Below are 19,138 nucleotides of genomic sequence, written 5' to 3' on the forward strand. Positions count from 1 at the left end.
CCCTCTCGGCTGTGTTACTTCAGGAACGGCACGAGCAGCTAAGACCAGTGGCTTATGCCTCCCGACTGTTAGACCCAGTTGAACAAGGATTTTCAGCCTGCGAGAGGCACCTCCTTGCTGTCTTCTGGGCAGTGCAATATTTTTCCTACATTACCGGACTCAACCCCACCACCATTTTGACCGAGCACACCCCCACACAGTTACTCCTAGACGGTCGACTGAAGGACGGTTCAGTTAGCCAGATTAGGGCAGCTAGGTGGACACTACTTTTACAAGGACGGGACATTACAGTTAAACGGACCCGCACACACACATTTTTAGCCGACAACCTCCAATACCCAGGACAGCCCCATGAATGTGAAATTGTAGCCCCCTTACATAACACAGGACCCTTTATAGCAAAGACACCCCCCAGGAAGATAGGGAACCCAAGACAAAGCCCCCAACCCACAGACACGTGTGGACCACTGAGGATTTACGTAGACGGTTCATCCACAGTTTTAGAAGGTGAGCGTATCACAGGATGCGGCATCTATGTCGAGGACGCGCAGGGGCGCGCTCTCGAAGAGATAGCTTTAAAACTACCCGGACACTTAGGCGCGCAGGCAGCAGAGCTCGCGGCCATAGCTTATATAGTGGACCACCCCGATTCTTTCCCCAGCCCAGCGGACATATCTTCGGACAGTTTATATGTCTGCAATAGTTTAACCGATTTTCTGCCCCTGTGGAGGACACGAGGTTTTGTCTCCGCAGATGGGAAACCCCTTCCATCAGCCCCTTTACTCAAACACATTTTAGAGAAAGCGAAGGACAGGACCTTCGGCATTATCAAAGTAAGAAGCCACCATAGGTCATCCCCCCCTGGGAATGTAAAAGCCGACGCACTGGCTAAGGCAGGTTCCAGGCGAGGACACTTGTGGACACCCCCAGCTAGCGCACCAGCTAGCGCCCCTGTGAGCGCAGTCCAAGTCTCACAGACCAGTATTAAAGATTTAGTAGAGGCACAGAAGCAAGATGAGGATCTCAGGGAGATTTTCAAAGGCAACTTTGTGCCACAGTATGACAAATTCAGACACGCACTGACCACACATGAGGGTGTGATCATAAAGGATCAGCTTTATGTGGTCCCGCAGCAGGACAGGAATTAAATGATTGCTTTGTTCCATGATGGACACGGGCACCAAGGGACCGACGCAACCACGAGGCACCTCAGGCAGCTCTGTTGGTGGCCTAACCTAAGGACAGATGTAGGTCACTACATCGAGAATTGCCTTATTTGCGCCCAGAATAACCCGGAGAGGTATTCTAAAAAGGCACAACTTCGGCATACTCGACCAGTTAATGGCCCCTGGACAAACCTCCAGATCGACTTTATAGGACCATTGCCCCCTTGTAGGAATGGCTATAAATACGTTCTGGTGGTCATCGATACCTTTACCAAATGGGTAGAGGCATTCCCCTCTAGAACGAATACAGCTAAGACAGCTGCAAAGATCCTGACCCACCACATCTTCACCAGATGGGGTTTATCCCGAAGCATTGATTCGGACCAGGGATCTCACTTTACAGGACGGGTCATGAAGAACGTCCTGACAATATTTGGAATAAAACAAAATTTTCATATTGCGTATCACCCACAGTCCAGCGGGATTGTAGAGCGCATGAATCGGACCCTAAAATCCACGCTTAGAAAAATGGTTCAAGAGAACAACTCCACATGGGATTCAGTGCTCCCATTGGCACTCATGTTCATCAGAAATACAGTTTCCACTTCCACAGGATACACACCACACACACTCATGACCGGACGCCCTATGAAAGGTACAGAATTCCTTTTAGGACTGGACATGACTAGCCCCGAAGTGACGGCCCTCACACACGAAAAGGCAGTTAAAGACCTGGTTGAGACTGTGAGGTCTGCACAGATTGCAGCCGCAGTTCAGCTAGGGAAACGCCGTAAACAACGCACAGCTTGTTTTAACAAGACCGTACACCCCACAGAATTCCAGGTTGGGCAACAGGTAATGCTATCTGTATACAACCCCAGCAGTTTTTTGGCACCAAAATATTCCGGACCATACTCAATTTCGGATAAAATTAGCCCCTCAGTTTATAGGATAAAATATCCTAATGGTAAGACCGCGTGGTTCCATATCAACCAGTTAAAGGCATATGGAACCATATGCAAGGCCAACCATGCACACCACGTCCTGCTAGACGCAGCAGAACACCTCACCCCACCCACTAGAGACACGTTTCCACCATCCCCCTCACAGACCAGTTCTTCATCGGACTCGCCCACGACTCCGCCCACTGACCACGACAGACCACGCCCCGAAACGCCCACAAGCTGCCGCGGCAGAGACAGCGAGACAGACACTGACTCTGAGGACAGCCACAGCACACCACACTACAGCCCACATTGCAGCGACAATGACCCCGACTACAGTGACCCCATGGAAGTCACTTACATTAAAAACCCAGACCCACCACCCGACCCCGACGACCCCGACAATACCCATTCACTTTTGGACCCAACACTCTGGCACAGGGACAATTCGTACCGACTTGTCCGCAATGACGAACGTGACCCCCGGTCACACAATTCAAAGATATCATGCCTGATCCACACAAGGGTGTGGGATCCGGGAGAGCAGGACGACACGGTGTCTGAATCCCGATACGGCAACCCCTTTGTGACCCTGTTCACAGAGACAGAGGAAAAGTGAGGTGTCCAGATGATGTAAAATAGGAATCGTTTGAGGGAAGCGATGTCCTTTCTGATGGAACCTGCACGTATGTTTGTTTGTCAGTTTATGTTTGTTTGTTAATATGTTAAGAGATTGATTACAGATCTTTTCAGCTGAAAAGATTGTGACCACCTCGCACACCCGTTAGCTTGTCCGCAAATACCTTTGAGAACTTCGGTTCGCAAACCAACCGTTTGATTGGAGATTTGGAGATCTTTTCAGTTGTAAGGATTGCGACCACCTCGCACGCACTTTAGTTTATCTGCAGATACGTCTGAGAACTTCTATGGTGAGCAGCTCACCTTATCGTCTGAAATGTCTGAAGCCCAGCTCATTTCCCAAAAGGAGCATCTTGGCTCCTCCATTTTTTTAGGTGCCCCTCTATTCGGCGAATAGAGGCTGCAAATCCATGGTAAACACATTCTTGCCCATTTATTCCAGGTTACTCAGGCAGTGGACAAACGGCACTGAGGACCCGCCCTGTCTGAGAACCCACTTTGGTCAGCCAAGCTCGGGTATGGCACAGCACGCCCTACCCGGGGATCCCATTCAAATCGTACCCGTAGCGGCCCATACGCAACCCATTCGACCTTTCATTTCCAATTTGTTTTCATTTTTCGTTAGGCAGCCCTTAGGCCGCCATCCCACATGCTATTTACATCCAGGAACATTCGGATGGTAAATGAGCAACGCCTGCGAGACGGCTCGCAGGAGGAGAGTTGTTAGGTGTATTGTGTTCATTAAATTCGCTTTTGGAAAAAAAAAATGAGGGGAGTCACAGGGTGTGACTTGGCCAGTCATTTTTAATGGGTCAATTGGAATTGAAAGACAGATACACTAACAAGTACGGATATTAAGCTGTATTGACAGATACTGTGCTTGATCCCATAGCTTTCGAAGGACGAAACAGAGATCACAGCAAGGATCGGCCATACAGGAGGAAGAAAAGAAGGAAAACGAAGAGAAGATGATGGAAGCCCACTTATTGCTTTTAAATGTTATATTTGTTTGTGTGGAAGCAAGACACGTTTCCCCCACAACCCCCACCGTAAATGTTTCACTTACAGCAACTCCCCCGTGCTCAGCTCTGATCAGTGAGGTTCAGACCTGGTGCACAAAATTTATGACATGGTACTCCATGTCATACGTGACTGAATCACTGCTAGTGATTGCGATCCTCGCCATACTTGTACAGACCCTCAGGTTGAGGAAGTGGAAGAGGAGAGCCTCCCGTTCCTGCCCCTCAACCGTCTATGGAGTTCAATCTCCCATCTTCGGTTTTCACCAATCCCCCCCAGCCCCTCAATGAATAATAAAGCACTGTGAATAAAAAATATACCCATGTATTATATTGTCCTGAACTCGACTGCCGAGTCAGGAAATGTTATGTGATGTGGTATGAATGGATGAGGTTTAGTCTGTAATGAAATGTTTAAGGTAAGATAAGGATAATTGTGATAGGTAGAGGTTCCAGTTTTTGGTAATGCATGTCCCCTTTGACATAGCGCCAAGTAGAGATGTCAGGTAAAAATTTTCTTCCCATAGTTAAGGACAGAGTAGACGCTCAGGAGCTTGCCGAGGTCAGGGAACACAAAGAAGGCAACCCAGATGCACTCAAGGCAACGTACATAGGTGATCCTTCACAATATTTTGATTGTGAGGATCACAAGGAGGGAATGTAGCCACTGTAGCCACCTAAAATGGACACTGAACCAAACAAAATGGAGAATCGCTAAGACTGCAGGGAAAAACAGTTTAGCCAAGGCAAACAACCTGCAAACACTCATTAGCATTTTGCAAGCAGCAAAACCAGTTTCTGGCCAGGTGGAAGATCTCCAACCAAAGGTGATAATGGCAGAACGTTTTACATACTAATGAGGCAGTCCAGATCTAGGCACACACAATGGCAACATTTGGGTTTGAATAAGACACTTTAAGTGGATGTCCAGACAGAGCGGCACCAGAAGTATCCACTATAGAAACCGCCCCCCACCATCGAGAAAGACCCTCACATTGGAGGAATTCAAAAGATATCGATTGGAAGCGATCCAATCGATACCTGAAGGTAAAGCCCGCCCAGGAAAAGGCAAGGACATTGGGGACCCCTATAAAAATAGACCCCCACACATGGTCCTGTCTGTTGTTTCGTGCTCCGGCTTTGACCAAGACCTTGAACGTGTATCCTGACTCCAGCCGTTGAGCACCAGCCGCCGAACCGTAAGTGCCAATACGACGCTCGCTACGCGAACCAAGCCCGCTAGACCCCCAGTGACCAGCACGCTTTCTGAAGGTTGCAGATCAAGACCGGGACGAAGGCCTCGCTCCCTGACCTTGCCTGTTCCTGTGTAGTTAAGTATTCTGTTTGCTTAGTTTAGTCATAGCTTAGTCCCTTAGTGTGTGCATGCGTATTTATTATAATTGTATAATAAATATTGATCGTTTGGAACTTACTAATCGGTGTATCGTTTTATTACTTTGAACCTGACCTTGAGATATTTGTGAGTTGTCTATACGGCAACTGGCGACTCCTGAGCTGAAAGATACATAGACAGAGCCTAGTGGTGTTAAGCACACGGCCTTTAACAGAGGCAAGTTAATACACCCCAATAAACGCGTTTTACACCCATAGCAAAACGTGCAACAGTACTTACTGGGGGATAATTCTCCTACACCTCTTCAAAATAGTGGTGTGGGATCTTTTGTGCACCTGAAGGGGATGTTGGTTTAAAATCTTAGTCAGCAGTGCAGCACTGCCTCATTATTGTGTGAAGAGTGCCAGCCTAGATTCCTTGTGTTTATGGAGTGGGACTTCAATTCACGATCTTCTGCCTCAAGAGGCCTCCAGTGACTAACGGATGATACAATTTGACCTGGTATCAAAGGCTCGCTAAAAAATCCCAAACTGTTTGCATTTATATCCTCGATCTAAAAATACACACTTTAATATACAATTAAAACATTAAAAGTTGGAAGTGACAAAACAAAACAAATTCATATCGAGACAGATTGCGCTACCAGAAAAAAATTACACTGGATAATAACCTTTACAAAATTGTTATGATGTTCAGATAAAATACATTACAACCCAAAGGCCCGTGTATATGTGCACTGATGTTTTCCTAAAATACCATCTACTAGAGGGAAGGTGCAATATTTTTCTTTTGAAACTGGAAGCTTTGGGACACTTTGTAACGTACATAGCTGAGGCAGAGTATGTTAGTGTTCGTTATATACAACCATATTGCACGAGTTTCAGCCAGAATGGAGATAATGGGAAAATATCTCTGCTGTAACTAACTGTGTATGATTTGTATTGTGTACCTATACCCCATTTACTGCATTTGCTGGACATATCACCCTGCTTTTAGCAGTTTGGGCCATGAGATGTTTGCTGTAGCTCTGAAACTTAAAAAATAGACTCTGTAGACTGCTGTAGAGCGCTGCTCAAATGGACTGTTTGCGGAGTGTATACTTGGTTGTCAAATATACTGTTTTCTGCGAGTCCAGTCGTGCCTCGAACTGAGTGGCTGAAAGACGTAGCATACCTCAACACTAGTGCTGGAATGTTCGAAGCACCGTCTGCCAAGTAAAACACCGGGTGTTCAAATTCACATTTCCTGCTGCATTTGCTCTGTGTGTTCTGGGTTTTCATTCACTGCCCTTTGCCCATCTCAGAATGGTAAGAAGTCTTACAACACCAGGTTAAAGTCCAACATGTTTGTTTCAAACACTAGCTTTCGGAGCACTGCTCCTTCCTCAGGTGAGAGGAGGGAGCAGTGCTCCGAAAGCTCGTGTTTGAATCAAACCTGTTGGACTTTAACCTGGTGCTGTAAGACTGCTTACTGTGCTCACCCCAGTCCAATGCCGGCATCTCCACATCATGGCTTTTCAGAATGAGTCAAGGCAGCAGCTTCGCTGCAAACTGGAGCCCATGAAGATCCTTGCCTCTCGAGAGGCTGCCTCGATTTTAAAATGATACAAGTGATACAGGGCAGGTATTTTCTCTTTGTAAATGCTCTGGTGTTCTTAGAAAAAAAATATCTTGTATCGTGCCTATCCCCAAGGGTTTCACCACCAATTAACCATTTTTTGAAGCAGTCACAGGTATAATACAGCAAGGTTTAACAAACAATGTGCTGAACAATCAGATTGTTTTCCCTGATGCTGGTCAAATGGGGAATTACTGATCAGGACACTGGGCAGAACTCCCCTGTTCCGCTTCGAATAATGCCACAGGATCTTTCACATCCAACTAGAGAGAGCAGATTTGATCCAACACCCCACCCAAAAGATGACACTGCAGATGTCAGCCTGGACTAGGTGATCGAGGCTCCGGGCCGAGACTTGAACCCACAACCTCTGACTCAAAGTGCTTTCACTGAGCCATGATTGATAATGATGACAGTTGATGATGTTAATGATTTTGGATTGAGGAGGGCAAAGGTAGATATAGAAAAGTTCTTGTGCCAATAGATTCAGGGTGTGCTGCAACGGGGGTGACCCCAGTTTGACCATAAATTGGCGATGTGGAGATATTGGCCACAAATTTAAGTGCAGTTGATTGCTTAATGGGCTTGTTTGGAAGGGTTGAGTGGGATCCTCAAGCTTTTTAGCATTAACTGGCTGCCGCTAAGGTGCCATCATGGATTCCAGCATCCTTGGATCAGAGAAGAAACCAGAGCCAGGCTTTCGCTGCTCTTGATCACTATCCATAGAATGCCTACAGTGCAGGAGACCATTCAGCCCATTGAGCCTGCATCAACCCTCCAAATGGGCCCCTTCCTAGGCCTACTCCCTTACCCTATCCCCGTTACCCCACCTTACCTCCATATCTTTGGACACTAAGGGGCAATTTAGCATTGCCAATCCATCTAACCTGCACATCGATGGACACTGAGGGGCAATTCCGCATTGCCAATCCACCTGGCCTGCACAGCTTTGGTCTGTGGGAGGAAGCTGAAGTGCCCGGAGGAAACCCACGCAGACATGAGGAGAACGTACAAACTCCACACAGTCACTCAAGGTCAGAATCGAAGCTGGATGCGCCTGGCACTGTGAGGCAGCAGTGCTAACCACTGTGCAAACTGTGCCATCGGTTACCCATGCTGCATCCACGCACAAACATACTGACAAGTTTGGGTTCAGCTACGAGTCCCCGCATAGACAAATAGCCCATGAGCTATGATCACTTAGATAACTAGGGGCAAGAGAAAGAGAGAATCGACAGGAAACAAAAGTTAAAAAATATATATTATGGGAATAAGAAGGCTGTATGGTAACAAACTACACTTCAGTTTAGTCTTAATTGTCATGGTAACTCCATGTTCAGATTCTCAATGAAAAGCACAGATAAATATCAGCTCTGTAGTATCTCTGAAAACCAACACTAAGAATTGTCGATACTGATTTGGGGGCTACAGCTTTGTATCCCTTTCAATGGAATTGGACATTGTGGAATAGTTTGAAGCTGGCTCCATGTATAAAGAAACTATATTTAAAAAATGGCAGCCTTTTAAAAAAAATTGTGCCCCCAAGTTCAATTAGTGACCCTGATCCTCAGCCTGAGGGAATGAATTTACCATTCGGAAAACAGTCGCTGAATGTATGAATGAAAATGTTAGTGTGTTGGGCCTGTGATTCTGACTGGCACCAAGGGTGGGCGCCACAATTTGGCCTTGTGCACCACCCCACAAGGTCATAGCTGCACACAGATGCCAAACATCAATCCCCGATTTAAAAACATTGGGGCTCAAAATAAAACCTCGACTACACACGATTCAAATTTTACACGGCTGCCAACTGCTGAAGAGATCCAACATTGCGCAGAAGTGATTGGGGATTCCTTGGCTGAGGTCACCAATGGTGACCCACTGGAACGGGCGGATCACTGGGGCAGAAGCCACTTCCCGTTCATTTCCAGACTAACAACAGTCTAATGGGGGTTGGGCAAAGAGAAAGGTGGTTATCACCATATAATGAGGAGAGTGGGCAGAGAGAGGGAAGGATCCAATTAAGCTGCATTAGCAGGAGTAATCTACAGACCCCTGCACACACTTTCTGCACAGGTTCCATACTTTCGCCACTGCCATAAAGTCTCTGGGATTAAGTAAGCAAGGCGCATCTCAATGAAGGAAGAGAGCGAAAGAGGGGGGAGAGGTGGTGGGGGGAAGGGGGGGAGAAAAGACAAGGGTGGAAAGGGGGCTGGGTGGGGCAGAAGGGGCTGGGTGAGGCAGCGGGGGCTGGCTGGTTGGGACAGAAAGGTCTGGGGGGCAGTAAAGGGGCCAGGGGAACAGGGAGCAAATGGGATGGGGTGGCGAAGCGGACGGGGGAGCGTCGAAGGGGACGGGTCGGGCGAAGGGTTATGGGGAGGGGCGAAGGGGGGGGGGGGGGGCGAAGGGGACGGGGGGGGGAAGGGGACGGGGAGGGGTGAAGGGGACAGGGGGGGGCGAAGGGGACGGGGGAGGGGCGAAGGGGACGGGGGGGGCGAAGGGCACGGGTCGGGCGAAGGGTTATGGGGCGGGGCGAAGGGGATGGGGGGACGCGAAGGGGACGGCGAAGGGGACGGGGGGTGAAGGGGCTGGGGGATGCGAAGGTGATGGGGGGGGGCGAAGGAGCGGGGGGCGCGAAGGGGACGGGGGGGGCGAAGGAGAAGAGGGGCGAGCGGGATAGAGAAGGAAGGGAGAGAATGGGGGGAACAACAGGTCGAATCAATGGGTGAGGGATGGAGGGGGAAGGACAAGATGGGGGAAAGGGAATAAACGAAAATGATGGCAAAGCTAAAATAGAAATGAAGGAAATACAACTCCCACTTGTTTTTGCTCTGGTTTGAATTCTGCCTCATTGTTCAGATGTTTAAGGGCAGTAAAATAAAACTGACAAACCCATGAATAATTTAGCCGATAGTCAGCATTGTGGGCCAATGAGAAGGCTTGTTAGAAACAGTCCCTGTTCCCACGGTTACTGTGAGATCTGACATGGAGGCTTGATTCAGGGCCTGTCAACTTGGCTGAAAGGGGCTAAGATAGTGCACAGACCAATCAGCTTTGAATCCCAATCTTAATAAATACTTTGCATCTCCCAACTCTGATTCTAAATCCACCTTCCCAGCTCCATTAAACCAGATGAAAATTGCGTGTTCACCATTGGTCAGGATCATAGATTTTGCGGTCCAGTGAGGTATTGTTACAACGCGTGACCAGGAACTCACGCAGCAACATTAAAGAGGCCAAATCCAACTGCAACAACTGGATCAACAACCTGAACAAAATGTCCGCCAACACACTATTGGAACCTCATCTGCACGAAATCCAGGCACTCAAAAAAAAAATTATAATCTATAAACAGGAACCCATCAGCTTCCACCGAGGCTTTTCCCACCCCTCCCCTCCCCCACCCACAGTCTTAATCGGACATGATTGGATCTGCCCGCCTCAGATGGGTTTCGATTGCAAGGCCACCAGTTTCTTCATTTCCTCTGCGGAGTCGGTGGAACTGGGCGCACTCGCTTGTCGGTTCTCCTTCTTCATCTTCAGCAGGAAGTAGATCAGGACGGCAACCACTGCGGCGATACAGATGGCTAGGACCACCGCTATGGCAACATTTGCTAGAGAGAGAGAGAGAGGGAGAGAGTCAGAGTAGGGGGAGAGAGAGAGAGATATCCTTCACTCCACACCCTTCCAATGTCACCCCTTCTCTAATCTTGCCCCACTATTCTCACCCTTAATCCTTCCGCATCCTTTTTGTTAATCTCGCTCTCAATGCCTCCTTTCTGTCCCCTCTCGGTCGCGGAATACGTTTGTAACATAAATTTAGAGTACCCAATTCTTTTCTTTTCCAATTAAGGGGCAATTTAGCGTGGTCATTCCACCTACCCTGCACATCTTTGGGTTGTTCAGGTGAGACTCACGCAGTTCACGGGAATAATATGCAAACTCTACATGGACAGCAACCCGGGGCCGAGATCGAACCCAGACAGAAGTGCTAACCACTGCGCCATCTACCGCCCACTTAGTCGCAGAATACTGACCGTTTGAAGAATTTCCTTGCTTCTGCCTTTCAAACAAACTTCGGGAAAAAACATCCTTTTCTAAAAAACAAGAAAAACAGAAATGAAATGAGGATAAGGTTGTTAACTCTGATTCAGTGTATTCCTGGAGGTTTCATCACATGACTTGCCCCCCACGCTCCAGCCATTAGTTGGCCAACACACCCATCTTTGTGAGCCGCTGCCTTCCTAAGCAATTGGAAAGCAAAAAGACCATTACCCAATCGGATGATGACTTTCAGCCAAACAGCCTTCTTTCCCCCCGTTTCAATATTTTTGTATCTGGTAAAGAGAAATGTTCAAAGAAACCAAACCAATCTTTTTTAATGTCCAAATGATTTTTCTCCAGGGTCGCGCACAGCAGTGTTCTAGAGATTAATCTTCTATCCCTGGAGATTCCAGGCCAATCCTGGAGGGTTGGCAATCCGTAAGTGAGGTCAGAACGCCCGCTCCCCAAAACCTCCCTAGCCACAACCCATATTGATTCAGCCAGAAGTAGTAATACGAGATTTAGACCTGGTTCAATATGAACCATGCTCCACGTTTACCAGTTAGACAGGGATTAAGTTGAAACAGTGGATGCAATTGGGACAGAGCTGACCCTGATCTCTACCCTCAGACGGAAGGCAACACTATTCCGGATGGCCACTAGACCATTGGTGGGAGTGAAAACCTCTGTATTGAACCTTTTTGGCTACGTTCTGGTAATTTAATATAGTTTGGAGACTTGGCCATCTTAACCTCCAATACAATTGATGGGGGTGAAAACTGTGTTTATTTCCATTCAATATTTCTTCGAGAAGGTGATGACTGGTCTTCTTTCATGAACCCCTTGGTGGGGGTAACGGATGTAATCCGTTCGATGTAACGGAGCATCTTGCTAGACATTTCAGAAGGCCGTCAACGATTGATGGTGTGGGTCTGGAGTCACCTATAAGTCAGGACAGGCAACCACAGCAGCTTTTCTGGTCCCAAAGACAACGGTGCGGAGGTTAACACAGCTGACTGTCGAGGTATTGCAATCTACAAAAGGTCAGCAGAGAATGTGGCCCTACCTGTCACACCTTTGCAGGCTTGTATACATACATCCTTCTTTTCAAACCGGTTCTCATTGCCATCACAACCACCATACGTGAAACGCTCACAAGTCTTGGTGTAGGGATTGTAGTAGAAACGGCTGAAGTCGGCTCGGCAGCGACCAGTAACGGGCGGGTATGTACAGCGAGCTGGGAATGGGAGACAGCGACAATATGGGTTAGCTCTCTGAAAATTCTGGTCACAGTCGCCATGACCCACTGCTTGCTCAGAACAACTGTACGCTCGGAATACAACTCCGTCAGAGAAAGGGGAGAGCATCTCATTCATTCATTCATAGAGAGAGAGAGATAGAGGGGGCTGTGCACAAAGAGTGTGCACAGACGCATCTCTCTCTCTCTCTCTCTCTCTCTCCTCTGGTCAACATGACACTTCACTGAAATCATAATCCTACCATTGGATGGCAGAATGGACTCAGGGGACACTCATATGCTTGGCCACTCAACCAGGCTGAACTTTTTGGGTGAGGTTAGGTACCGGTGGGAGTGCAGGGAAGAAGTGCCACAAAATGGTGCAGGAACAGGGTGGAACGTTGAAGTACCGGTCATCTTCCTGTTTGGGGGAGCTGATGGATGGCCCTCCACCCAGAGGCCACCTGAGTCACGTAAGTGATCAATTAAGGCCTTCTTCCTATCGCCACCGGCACTTTACCAGAGACAGGTGTCACATGGGGAGCTGGCCAGTTAAACCCTGGTGGCTTCTCAGTGGGCTAAAGGTGGCATGGGAGGGGCACACATTGGCCAGGTCTCAATTGCCTGCCCCCACCAAGACCATGCACTCACCTGCTCCACCCCACCACCCTGGCCGGGTCGCAACAACTCCACACTGTTCACCTGGCTGGGCAGCCCGGCATCCTCATCAGCTAGCCGCAGCCCTCACAGTGGCCACTGCTCTCGGTGGCACTGCTGAGATGCTGGACCTCTGATTGGCTGGAAGCTCTTGGGTGGGGGGGGGGGGGGAGAAGAGAAGGGAGAAGGAGGGTCAACTAGCATGGGATTGTAACCTGGGCTCCTGCAAAATGGCCAAAGTGGGCTTGCCGCCCGGATTTCCAGAAGGCCATTGGGGAAACCACCATCACGGTAAAATTCAGCCCACAGAACCTCGAATGAATCCTCCATTGAAAAGTTTACCTTTCTCCTTGGGAATGTCTATTTCCAGCAGCTGGTCGAATTGTTTACTCACTGTAAAACACAAGTCAAAGGAGAGTTGAGTTACAGTCATCCTTACTCATCCCTGCCCAGAGCAGTGAACATGAAAGAAACAGCGAGGAGGAGACTCCGGTCATAAGGATAACCCAAAGCTGATCCAAGACACAGCAGATTAACAGAGGCAGAATGTGGAGGAATATGCACATTGCATCATCATTTCCTGGGCTGGGTACAAATCACACCCAGATTGATGGATAAACACCGTCACTCTCCAGGGTACATGTTTCAGATTAGGTGCACAGGCCCTCAGGTCCTTGTGAAGCCTCTTCAGCACCCATTGCATGCCGCCCATCATGTTAGACAGGATTGTCAGCGTCGCCAGGGCAACATCCCATATTTGTAGGTAATGGAGTCAGCAGTACTGCCTTCCCTCCAATCCTCCATCCCACCCCACCAACTGACCCGCCTACAGTAACCCTCCTCCTGCTCCTCAGTTTTCTGAGGGTGGATGGGAGGGAATTCTCACAAGACAGGCATTGTCACCTGAAGCCAGGGTTCAAATGGCTGAAGCAGCGCGAGGGGAGGTGAGGGAACAGGAGCTGGAGGCATTGCTTCCTGGGGGTAGGGCGGGATGGGGTGGGTAGAAATTAAGGAGACAGCTCCCCATCCAAACAGCGCCATGGAAATGCTGCCGGCATGTGGGCTGCAGAGCCTGAGGCGGCAGCCAAGCACCACCCAGCCAGGGCCCTTAGAGGTGGGCAATAGATGCTGGCCTTGTCGGCCCTCAGCTCAGAGAACAAACTAAACCAAAAAAGCAGAACTGGTGGAAAGTGAGAACTTGGTGGGAGCTGGGAAGGAGGATGTGAGCATGAAACTGGAATTTGGTGGTGGAGGAGCTGGGGAGGGGGCAGACACCAGGCTAAAGTGGCAAAGTGGAAGGGAGGGCAGCAGCAAGAACTGGGGAAGGGAAAGAACGAGGGAAGCTGAGAGATGGTAACGATGAGTGTGTAAAACAGAATAAATGTAGGACATGGGAGTCTCCGTTTGCTGCTTCAATGACATTAGGCAAGGCCAAAGGAGTAAAATAAGCAGTGGCTTTGACAAATTGGCCTATTTCTGGGCTGTGAATTTTATGTAGTCTAATTGCTTAATCAATTCTTTTCTTTTCTAAAAAACTTAAGAGTACACAATTAATTTTTTCCAATTAAGGGCCAATTTAGCATGGTCAATCGAACTACCCTGCACATCATTGGGTTGTGGGGGCAAATCCCATGCAAGCACAGGGAGAATGTGCAAACTCCACACGACAGTGACCCGGAGCCGGGATCGAACCTGGGACTTTAGCGCCGTGAGGCAACAATGCTAACCACCGGTGCTGCTCCTTTTAATCAATTCTATGCGTTTTCCTTCCATTACTCGGCAGATCAATCATTTTGTCTGAGGAGGAAATGCTAGTGTAAGTCCTCATATGGCCTTTAACCAGTTGGATCTGTGCACCACCTCACCCTTGGACAATCCCTTTTCAGGCTGCAAGGCCCCATGTTACTCCAGATGAACTCCCTACCTCTGCACGCTGAGCAATCAGCCTTGGTGGACAGGCGCAAGGAGGAAGGGAACGGTGTTGAGTTTAACTGTTTCATGTCCTTCACAGGGGCCCTCAGGATTTCAATATCCCTCTTCTTTCTTGGCAACAGAACCGGGGGCAAAGTTCAAGCTTGGGAGTGTATCAGGGCACCAAGAAGCTTGAAAGTCATCTTCTCGGGCTTACATTCAACAGTTCAACATCCGACGAGCTTTATTGATTGCTGCCTTGCATTAATTGCTTAACTATCAAATCGATCGAGTATCCAACCTGTTTCAGATTGTCCTGAATTATTTAATTCCTGGAGTACTGCGTCCATTATTCTTTCTTCTTCCGTGGTTCACTTTCCATCCACATAGTTAGCCGTGGCCCCCTGGGAGCAGTGCGTCAGGTCATGGCTCCAAGTTCCACCCACAGAGACTTGAACACATCATCTAGGCTGACACTTCCAGTGCAACATAAAAAATTTGCCCAAGATGAGGTCTTTTGGATGAGCTGCTGAACTGTCTGCCCACTCAGGTGGATGTTAAAGATGCCATGACATTATTTCGAAGGGCAGCTGGGGAGTTATCCCTGGTTGTCCCCTGGTCAATATTTATCCCTCAACCAATATCGTGAAGAGAGTCTATCTTGTCATTATCACGTCACTGCTTGTGGGATCTTGCGATGCACACATTTGCTGCTGAGGTTCCTACATTACATCTGCTCCACCAGTCCCTCCACCAACTTTTCAATAACTTAAACCATCACATTCCCCACCTCTCTCCAGTTCGGAAAAGAGTAATTTTGGACTTGAAACGTTAATCTGGTTTATCTCAGACTTGCTGAGGTTTTCCAGCACCTTCGCTTTTATTTCAGATCTCTAGCATCTGCGGTATTATACCTTTATTTTCCACTTTGTGTTCATCCTCACTTTTAAAGCTCATTATATCTGTGATGGCTTTCTCTTAGTCCAAACAACCTTATACCCTCACTCACACACACCCACCCACCTCACTCACACCCACGCAACCCACCTCACACACACACACCCACCTCACTCCTCACTCACACCCCTCACTCACCCACACGCACCCACCTCACTCACACACCCACCTCACTCTCACACACACACACACACACACCCACCTCACTCTCACACACCCACCTCACTCTCACACACACCCACCTCACTCACACCCACCTCACTCACACACACCCACCCACCTCACTCACACACACACACCCAACTCTCTCACACACACACCCACCTCACTCTCACACACACACCTCACTCACACCCACCCACCTCACTCACACCCACCTCACACACACGCACCCACCTCACTCTCACACCTCACTCACACCCCTCACTCACACACACGCACCCACCTCACTCACACACCCACCTCACTCTCACACACCCACCTCACTCTCACACACCCACCTCACTCACACCCACCCACCTCACTCACACACACCCACCCAACTCTCTCACACACACACCCACCTCACTCTCACACACACACCTCACTCACACACACCCACCTCACTCACACACACACACACACACACACACCTCACTCACACACACCCACCTCACTCTCACACACCCACCTCACTCTCACACACCCACCTCACTCTCACACACCCACCTCACTCTCACACACCCACCTCACTCTCACACACCCACCTCACTCTCACACACACACACACTCACTCACACACACCCACCTCACTCACACCCACCTCACTCACACACACACACCTCACTCACACACACGCCTCACTCACACCCACCTCACTCTCGCACCCACCTCACTCTCACACACCCACCTCTCTCTCAAACACCCACCTCACTCTCACACACCCACCTCACTCTCACACACACACACACCTCACTCACACACACACACCTCACTCACACACACACACCTCACTCACACCCCACCTCACTCTCACACACCCACCTCACTCTCACACACCCACCTCACTCTCACACACCCACCTCACTCTCACACACACACACCCACCTCACTCACACACACACACACACACACCTCAATCACACAAACACACCCCTCACTCACACACACACACACACCCACCTCACTCACACACACACACACCCACCTCACTCTCACTCACACACACCCACCTCACTCACACACCTCACTCACACACCTCACTCTCACCCACCTCACTCTCACACACCTCACTCTCACACACCTCACTCTCACACACCTCACTCTCACACACCTCACCTCACTCTCACACACACCCACCCCACTCTCACTCCCACACCCACCTCACTCACACCCACCTCACTCTCACACACACACCCACACCTCACTCTCTCACTCACACACACCCACCTCACTCTCACACACACACAACACACCTCACTCTCACACACACACACACACCCACCTCACTCTCACACACACACACACCCACCCTCACTCTCACACACACACACACCTCACTCACACACACCTCACTCACACACCTCACTCACACACCTCACTCACACACCTCACTCTCACCCACCTCACTCTCACCCACCTCACTCTCACCCACCTCACTCTCACCCACCTCACTCTCACCCACCTCACTCTCACACACACCCACCTCACTCTCACACACACCCACCTCACTCACACCCCACCTCACTCTCACACACACACCCACCTCACTCTCACACACACACCCACCTCACTCTCACTCACACACACGCACCCACCCCACTCACACACCCACCTCACTCTCACACACACACACCTCACTCTCACACACACACACACCTCACTCTCTCACACACACACACACACCCACCTCACTCACACACCCACCTCACACACACCCACCTCACACACACCCACCCACCTCACACACACCCACCCCACACACACCCACCTCACTCACACACACCCTCCTCACTCTCACTCACACACACCCACCTCACTCTCACACACCCACCTCACTCTCACACCCCCACCTCACTCACACCCACACACCCACCTCACTCACACACACACACACACCCACCTCACTCTCACACACACCTCACTCACACCCACACACACCCCACCTCACTCTCACACACCTCACTCACACACACCCACCTCACACACACCCACTTCACACACACCCACCTCACACACACCCACCTCACTCACACCCACCTCACTCACACACACCCACCTCACTCTCACACACACACACCCACCTCACTCTCACCCACCTCACTCACACACCCCACACACCTCACTCACACACACACACACCCCCCTCACTCTCACACATTCCTCACTCACACCCACACACACCCCACCTCACTCACACACACCTCACTCTCACACCCACCTCACTCTCACACACCCACCTCTCTCTCAAACACCCACCTCACTCTCACACACCCACCTCACTCTCACACACACACACCTCACTCACACACACACACCTCACTCACACACACCCTCACTCACACCCACCTCCACTCACACCCACCTCACTCTCACACACCCACCTCACTCTCACACACCCACCTCACTCTCACACACACCACACCCACCTCACTCACACACACCCACCTCACACACACACACCCACCTCACTCACCACACACACACACACCTCACTCACACACACACACACCTCACTCACACACACACACACACACACACCCACCTCACTCTCACACACACCCACCTCACTCTCACCACACACACCCACCTCACTCTCTCACTCACACACATGCACCCACCTCACTCACACACCCACCTCACTCTCACACACACACCCACCTCACTCTCACACACACACACACACCCACCTCACTCTCACACACACACACACCCACCTCACTCTCACACACACACACACCCACCTCACTCACACCCCCTCACTCACACACACCTCACTCACACACCTCACTCTCACCCACCTCACTCTCACCCACCTCACTCTCACCCACCTCACTCTCACACACACCCACCTCACTCTCACACACACCCACCTCACTCTCACACACCCACCTCACTCTCACTCCCACACACACCTCACTCACACCCACCTCACTCTCACACACACCCACCTCACACTCTCACTCACACACACCCACCTCACTCACACCCACCTCACTCTCACACACACACACCCACTCTCACACCACCACACACCTCACTCTCACACACACACACACACACCCACCTCACTCACACACCCACCTCACTCACACCCCACCTCACTCACACACCCACCTCACTCACACCCACCCACCTCACGCACCCCACCTCACACACACCCACCTCACTCACACACCCACCTCACTCTCACACACACACCCACCTCACTCTCTCACTCACACACACACCCACCCACTCACACACCCACCTCACTCTCACACACACACCCTCTCACACACACACACCTCACTCTCACACACACACACACACCCACCTCACTCACACACCACCTCACTCACACACCACCTCACTCACACACACCTCACTCACACCCACCCACCTCACGCACACCC

General features: G+C 50.0%; 1 protein-coding gene across 1 annotated transcript in view; it reads right to left on the reverse strand.

Moving 5' to 3' along the window:
* Window positions 1-9,333: 9,333 nt before the first annotated feature.
* LOC119956804 (kunitz-type protease inhibitor 1-like) overlaps window positions 9,334-19,138 on the reverse strand; it is a 95,697-nt gene continuing 85,892 nt past the window's right edge. Inside the window, 4 exon segments of the mRNA XM_038784243.1 lie at window positions 9,334-10,353; window positions 10,777-10,836; window positions 11,850-12,020; window positions 13,020-13,070. Coding sequence (XP_038640171.1) covers window positions 10,181-10,353; window positions 10,777-10,836; window positions 11,850-12,020; window positions 13,020-13,070 — 455 coding nt within the window. The 3' untranslated portion in view covers window positions 9,334-10,180.

Source organism: Scyliorhinus canicula, chromosome 2, assembly GCF_902713615.1.
Source record: "Scyliorhinus canicula chromosome 2, sScyCan1.1, whole genome shotgun sequence".
In the NCBI taxonomy this organism is placed as follows: Eukaryota; Metazoa; Chordata; class Chondrichthyes; order Carcharhiniformes; family Scyliorhinidae; genus Scyliorhinus; species Scyliorhinus canicula.